This window comes from Physella acuta, unplaced genomic scaffold (assembly GCF_028476545.2).
Source record: "Physella acuta isolate Inbredline_101_S28 unplaced genomic scaffold, ASM2847654v3 ptg001393l, whole genome shotgun sequence".
NCBI lineage: Eukaryota > Metazoa > Mollusca > Gastropoda > Physidae > Physella > Physella acuta.
The window spans coordinates 25,634-33,706 of record NW_026732908.1 but is presented as its reverse complement, the minus strand read 5'-3'; the positions used below and the strand labels follow the sequence as shown (position 1 = coordinate 33,706).

The 8,073-nt window shown below is 38.5% G+C and overlaps 1 protein-coding gene across 1 annotated transcript; it reads right to left on the bottom strand.

Moving 5' to 3' along the window:
- Window positions 1-5,531: 5,531 nt before the first annotated feature.
- On the bottom strand, window positions 5,532-6,482 carry LOC131927268 (protein pitchfork-like). The gene has a single exon (XM_059283035.1). It carries the CDS (start codon window positions 6,335-6,337, stop codon window positions 5,756-5,758), a length of 582 nt encoding a protein of 193 aa, XP_059139018.1. The 5' UTR covers window positions 6,338-6,482; the 3' UTR covers window positions 5,532-5,755.
- Window positions 6,483-8,073: the final 1,591 nt, after the last annotated feature.

Genomic DNA, 8,073 nt, shown 5'->3' with positions numbered 1-8,073 from the left:
ACATAACGCTGATAAAGTAGAGGTCATCTCTTTCAACGACCTCGGCATACAAGAAGATAGTGTGGTCTGCACAATTTTCTTAACGTGAGTCAGTTATTCTTCAGAGCTGGGTGAACACAGGGACTTTAACCCGAGATTTAAACTCCAGAATTTTCGGTTAGCAGTCGTAAGCTCTACGATTCGACCCCGCCGTTCCTTTACGAAAGAATTCGGGCGTACGTATTTAAGCGAGCATATATATATATATATATATATATATATATATATATATATATATATATATATATATATATATATATATATATATATATATATATAATGTATGTATATACATGTATAAGATTATATAGTGACTTAGCTGATTGAGCTTGCAGAGTTGAGCTTCTATTCCGACTACGGGACGACATTCTAAATAAACATCTGATTTAAACCTTTGCACCAAACTATTTTTTCTTAAAATTCCGACCAAATATTTTCCCCCTGAAAATCTTAAAAGTTCTCCAGACTGCCATAAATTTCTCCAGTCTCTGCTATCTTTTCCCCATCGGTTTAAATTATCGCTGCAGCCGATGTTGATATCTCGGCGGGGTCAGAGGTCACGTCGGCACGTGAGCCACGACCGGTGCTCACACCAAGGTCACCGTCGTGTCGTTGAACAAGACACGACTGTAAATAACCGGCCGTGAGGGTAGCTGCGTGACAAGAGACTTTAAAAAAACCCAACTATGTTGGGATTTTATTTAAGCAGCGTGGTTAAGGCTTGAAAAATATATGGCATAAGGCATCTTAACTGCGAGTTAGTGGGCTTTTTCTGGTGGCCAGACTGCGAGAAAGTGGGCTTTTTCTATTGAGCAGACAGGTGAGATTTTTCTAGTAGGCAAACTGCGAGTTTGTGGGCTTTTTCTAGTGGGCAGACTGCGAGTTTGTGGGCTTTTTCTAGTGAGCAGACTGGTGGGTTTTTTCTAGTGGGCTGACTGGTGGGCTTTTTCTAGTGGGCAGACTGCGAGTTTGTGGGCTTTTTCTAGTGGGCAGACTGGTGGGTTTTTTCTAGTGGGCAGACTGCGAGTTTGTGGGCTTTTTCTAGTAGGCAGACTGCGAGTTTGTGGGCTTTTTCTAGTGAGCAGACTGGTGGGTTTTTTCTAGTGGGCAGACTGCGAGTTTGTGGGCTTTTTCTAGTAGGCAGACTGCGAGTTTGTGGGCTTTTTCTAGTGAGCAGACTGGTGGGTTTTTTCTAGTGGGCAGACTGCGAGTTTGTGGGCTTTTTCTAGTAGGCAGACTGCGAGTTTGTGGGCTTTTTCTAGTGAGCAGACTGGTGGGTTTTTTCTAGTGGGCAGACTGCGAGTTTGTGGGCTTTTTCTAGTAGGCAGACTGCGAGTTTGTGGGCTTTTTCTAGTGAGCAGACTGGTGGGTTTTTTCTAGTGGGCAGACTGCGAGTTTGTGGGCTTTTTCTAGTAGGCAGACTGCGAGTTTGTGGGCTTTTTCTAGTGAGCAGACTGGTGGGTTTTTTCTAGTGGGCAGACTGCGAGTTTGTGGGCTTTTTCTAGTAGGCAGACTGCGAGTTTGTGGGCTTTTTCTAGTAGGCAGACTGCGAGTTTGTGGGCTTTTTCTAGTGGGCAGACTGCGAGTTTGTGGGCTTTTTCTAGTAGGCAGACTGCGAGTTTGTGGGCTTTTTCTAGTGAGCAGACTGGTGGGTTTTTTCTAGTGGGCAGACTGCGAGTTTGTGGGCTTTTTCTAGTAGGCAGACTGCGAGTTTGTGGGCTTTTTCTAGTGAGCAGACTGGTGGGTTTTTTCTAGTGGGCAGACTGCGAGTTTGTGGGCTTTTTCTAGTAGGCAGACTGCGAGTTTGTGGGCTTTTTCTAGTGGGCAGACTGCGAGTTTGTGGGCTTTTTCTAGTGAGCAGACTGGTGGGTTTTTTCTAGTGGGCAGACTGCGAGTTTGTGGGCTTTTTCTAGTAGGCAGACTGCGAGTTTGTGGGCTTTTTCTAGTGGGCAGACTGCGAGTTTGTGGGCTTTTTCTAGTAGGCAGACTGCGATTTTGTGGGCTTTTTCTAGTGGGCAGACTGCGAGTTTGTGGGCTTTTATGTGCGCAGACTGCGATAAAGTGGGCTTCTATTGTGGGCTAACTGTGAGTTACCTTGTTAAAGAAACTATTCTGAGGTTGAATTAATGGGAATGTTAATAAAATTGGGAATCTTAGTACATAAAGCCCGGTTTTAAGAAATCCTTACTGTTTTGTCAGGTGTTTTAGATTTGGAATCTTACTAAGGCAAAAAGGATCGTAATAGATAAAAGAGCGTGATGTAATACATATGGAGTAAAAAAAACGTGTTTTCGCATTTAATTTGCGTTGAGTTTCTTTTTTACTGCACTTGCGTGAAAGGAAATATGATTTTCAACAGATTTGGGTTTAAAATAGACAACAGCTGTTGTCGTTTATGGTTTTTTTTATCATGTGTGGGCAGTGTGGGTGGTGTGGGTGGTGTGGGCAGTGTGGGTAGTGTCCAGTTGCACGTGATCAAACGACGTCGTTAATTATTTTGTATCACGTGGTGCCGGTGTAAAATATCATGTGATCAGTATTGCGTCATTAATTACAAGAACACCCGTGGTTTACTATTTAATCTTGCCGTTGATCGCAACGAAAAGCTTTTACTACAAATGATTGTCTAAAGTTGAGCATGATATAGTTGGATATCTATTCAGAGATTTCATGACATCCATTTTAGTGCGCATGTCTGGTGTAATGTTGACCTCCGTTTAGTGCGCATGTCTGATGTAATGTTGACCTCCATTTAGTGCGCATGTCTGGAGTAATGTTGACACCCATTTAGTACGCATGTCTGGAGTAATGTTGACATCCATTTAGTGCGTATGTCTGATGTAATGTTGACCTCCATTTAGTGCGCATGTCTGGAGTAATGTTGACATCCATTTAGTGCGTATGTCTGATGTAATGTTGACCTCCATTTAGTGCGCATGTCTGATGTAATGTTGACTTCCATTTAGTGCCCATGTCTGATGTAATGTTGACACCCATTTAGTACGCATGTCTGGAGTAATGTTGACATCCATTTAGTGCGTATGTCTGATGTAATGTTGACCTCCATTTAGTGCGCATGTCTGATGTAATGTTGACTTCCATTTAGTGCCCATGTCTGATGTAATGTTGACATCCATTTAGTGCCCATGTCTTACATGTTAAACTCCATTTAGTGCCCATGTCTTACATGTTAAACTCCATTTAGTGCGCATGTCTGGTACATGCTGACCTCCATTTAGTGCGCATGTCTGATACCATTGATCTCAATTTAGTTCGCCTTACGTGCCATGTTTTAACATGTCGTTGTGTATTACAGGCGTGTATGTAGCAGACATCTCACCGCAAATGACATAAGATGATTAATCCCTGAATCTCATATTTACAAGAGTTAAATAAAAAAATCCCGTGACTAAACACCCAGGTGCCTTTTTTAAATTTACGTTTTCAAATATTTTATTCTTTAAGACTTACAGATTTGGATTTTTCTCACGCATACTTTTCACGGTCAAGCATCATAAATAATTTTTTTTTAGTTTATGAATTATATATTTTCCATGTCATTATTTATACTGTTTTCTGACTGTGTCATACTTTTCTATAAGGACTATCTCAATGATTAAGGCTCAGCCTAGCTTAACTATTTTTCTTTTTTTGACTTTGACAAGTCATTTACAGCGTCATTTAAGCTCTTATTTTGATAATACAAATGGCTGATAGATACAGCCCCTGAATCAGAAAAAAAAATCCTCAAGTGTGGGATAAGAAAATTCCCCCTTGTCCAAAACGTTCCTACCTTCCCGTGCTAAAAATCACAAGGTATTTACCTATTTGTGTCATTCGCTTCCGAGTAGCACAGCCGAGGCCATTAAAGGGGAGGGTATTCACTGGATCCAGATCAGACGGATTTAAAAAGGGGAGATAATTTTCTGTCGGCTAAAGGGAGAGAATGTAGCAGGAAAGCTTTTTGTGCTAACGAATTTGTTTGAGTAGAAAGTTTAAAGGAGAAAATAGTATGGTGTTGGGTGAAATGTATTGAATATGAGGTTAGCAGAATTTAAAGGGAGGGGGAGAGGGGAGGTGGGGAAGAGATATTTTTAGCATATATATTAAAGCATTTACAATGGTTAAAAATAAAGTTAATGAAAAAATAATGTTGACATGTAATTGGGTGAAAATCTATAAAATAAAATAAGCATGTGAACATACCCGCTAGATTGCTAACCCTAAAAATCTCGAGATTGAATGCTAGTTCAAAATCAGTAAAATTGTCCCTGAGTCCACCCAGCTCTGATGGGTACCTAACTAAACTAGGCAAATTCAAGGTGGCTGGGCATAGTACTGATGACATTACCCCTTCAGGTGAGCTCTACTTCACCTGCCCAATCGATCGTCATGTTCGCAAAAGGTAACTTTACTTACACCACAAAACAGATTGAATGTGTTTCATCTCTGTTTCATCATTTAATTAATTCTATAATTGGTGATCAGGGATTCGGTGCTCTTGTTTTCACAGTTCAAAATATTTGAATTCAAAATTTGACTCCGACGGATGACATTTTCAAAGCTTTTTTTTTTCTCTATTTTAAAAAAAAAATTGTACATGTGCCTCAGACATTTAATTTCCCGTGTCAGTTCGGCCTGCCTCTGTGTTTACTTTATTATTACAGTTTTCATCAATGTTCTGAGAGGACGGATACAGATTTACCATTGTCACACTTTTTTTCTGACACATAGGCAATTGCATTCATTGCTAAACTTTTTATTCCTATTTAATATAAAAACGTCTCATTTCTATTTTTAAGATTTGAAATTTCGACACAATAAATTAATTGGTAATTTGATGTTTTGCGGAGTGTGTGAAAAGGGGTGAGGGAGTAAAATAATTCAATTTTCAAACGTTGAAATTGGTTATAAAGTTAGAACCATTGGTATTTCGTGTGTACTATGACTATCTTGAATATGGTAAAATGAATTTTGTAAATAAACTTTTTTTGAATAGATTTTGATTTAGGACTTTAAAGTTTTTAACACAAATGCGAAAATAAATCTATAAGAAAACGTAATTGTTCAAATCCCATGCTTCTGTCATTAGCCCTGTCAGTGGTGTAGGAGAAAGGTTCAAATTTGATTTAATACTATTAAAACTCCTAAATATGTAGGAGAATATTTCTCGAGGAAATCACACGCACACACATAAATATTTAATGTACAAGGCATAACATTACGACAAGGCATAGTAGATTCTAATAATATACGCCATTCTGTTTAATCTTTGCAATCTTCTTGAAACAACCTATTTAAAAAAATTAAAATGCTTCGAGTTTATTTGTTCTATTTTTTGCCAGCATGTAAAATCAGGGATTTGTTTGATTTTTATTCAAATAAGAAGTTTAATAATGCAAGGGATGTCGGTTGTTATAATATTTATTTATTTTTACTTTTTTTTTTTTTTTTTTTTTTTTTTTTTTTTTATCTTAACTACATCATTTATTACTCATGTAAAATATGTTACAAATTATTTCCACAGCAACAAAAAAAGTTTTAATTACGATAATATAGTTATAGAAATTCAAAATGTTCAACAAAATACACAATGAAAATAAATACAAAATGTTTGGATGTAAGTTTTAATGATTTCAAATTTCAACATTTTTAGCTCTGATGATATTCTCCTAGTTCTGGCAGATTATAAGTTAATTGTGTCAGCTTGCATGAATTAGAAGTAGAGCTTCAGATATGCGAGTTTTCTGTGGTATTTTCTTTCTTCTTTTGTGCTGTATAGTTTATCTGTGTTTCTCTCTATGGTGCTTTTATGTGTTATGGTGGGTAGCATGATGGGTGCACTGCCAAAGGATTGGTGCCATTCTACTTTTCTGTTGATTGGTGTGTTCACTTCATAGGTTCCTGCTCCCGGCACTACATCTACTAAATCCCTTTTATAAACAGGAAACCTCTCTGCCCCGACTTTGAAAGGCCTTTTATTCTTTTCAGCAACAATAGGATCAGTTGTGTGCTGCTGGTACTCAGCTGGTGATGGCGTTTTGTCCTGATAAATTTTGAGCAATCTTGGCCCTGTTCTGGCTCCCAGCGTGTATCCCTTTGTACTCACAAGTTTGGTCTTGACTAAATGATACATGTTGGTTTTTTCTTCGTTTTCATAACAGCCTGGGCCAACATTAGGGTTGCCAATGACAAGTGACATCTCGTTGCCAAATCTGTCCTGGGCCATGCTTGTTGGGAACATCTCCCTGTTCTTGGTTGTCATGAAGGCAACAGTGTTTTTAGCATTGCCTTCCATTTTCAGTTATTGGGTTTTATATTTTATGCTATATGAGTTCTAAGTAATCTTTGAAAAAGTAAATAAAATCATTCTAGGACTGAGAACTAAACATTAATTATTAGCTGATGATGGTTTTATCTCTGCTTCCTTAGATACTGAGGTTGTGAAGGAAGTCTCAAATAATATTGAAAAAAATCAACTATGTGGAAAACCATATCATCAATCGAAATTATTCACTTCATCGTTTAATTAAACTAAGAAATGTTTTGTTGCATGTAAGTTTCTTATTCTTAAAAAAAAATCATTTCTAATTGAATTTCTTCGTCAGAAGGCGATACTCGCTAGTTATTTAAACCGCCCCAATATTTGTTTTCATCTCTGGTTTCACATTTTCAATTGTAATATTTGTCAGGTTTTCCTGTTTCAAAACGCGATTTAAAAACTTGTAATCTGATTATCTCCCTTTTCATTACGTTTGCATGGACTCGTTCATTTATTTTCTTACAAAAATAAAAAATAAAAATTGTTCTAATTTTTCAGGTTTCAGTTTAGTTAAACAGCTTTAATGAGAGTACGAGGTTGTTGGCAAGCGTCAGCAAGTTTTGTGTATGATACATGTTTTAGTTGGCCTAAACAGATAAATGAAAGTGAGAGATAAGTATAAAATAATATTACAGGGTACATGTCTATGCGTACACTTATACATTAGCTAGTTTACACTACTTACATTTATCTGTAGATCAACAGGTATCAATGCTAAAATTGTAATATGGTAACTACATAATCTACCCCATACTTACCGCTGTTACGAGCTTAAAATAGGCATGGACTCACGCAAAGGCGTAACTGGGTGAGTGCGGGTGGGGCGCCAAAAGGGGTAGGGAAAAAAAGTTAAAAATTTATATTCTGAGCTACATTATTGAATTGTACATTACTGAAGTTATGAATATAGACTGCCTCTTGGTTTTATGGGCCTATTTAACTGGGTTTTTTTTATCAATTGTGTCACGCCAAAATAAAATCTGTTAAGTGAATAGTAAAAAGGGTACCGACTTTTATAAAGTGAGTAGGCGGGGAGCACATTTTTGTGGACGTAAGTAACTCACAGGCGTAGTGGGGGGGGGGGGGGGGGCGGGAGGTGCGGACCGCACCGGGTGACACCATTTAGGGGGGGGGGTGACACCAAGGCAAAAAAATAGCAAAATATATAGAGAAAAATTATAATTCCACTTAATTAAGTGATTAATTCGAGTGTTGAATAGTGTTTTAAGAGGTGCAAATCGAAAGTTTGAGGGGTGAGGGGTGCAAATTGAAAGTTTGAGGGGAAGGGGGGGTGCAAATCGAAAGTTTGAGGGGGGGGAGGGGGGTGCAAATCGAAAAGTTCGTCCCCGGGAAAGGGTCGCTCCACCTGTGGGGGGTGACACCATTAAGTGCCGCACGGAGTGACACCCGACCTCGCTACGCCACAGAAGTAACTATATATGAATGGGGGAGGATGAGCAGTTTTAACATCATTTTTTTTTTGCTGTTTTTTTTATTCTACTTATTTACCAGAACCGGAAGTACCCCACTTGACCGGATGTGTAACGGCGGTGTAATGGATGACGGTGTACTGACCTACAAGCGATGATGTACGGTACGCTAACAGCTCCGCGAGATGAGTTATTTTAGTACTCACGGTAAACAGATCGGTTACCTAACACTTGCGGGGGGGGGGGGGGGGTCGATAGAGATAAATCAAACGTCGAAATATT

Coding starts and splice junctions, on each gene's coding strand:
- LOC131927268 (XM_059283035.1), bottom strand. CDS start 6,337: ATGGAAGGCAATGCTAAAAACACTGTTGCCTTCATGACAACCAAGAAC.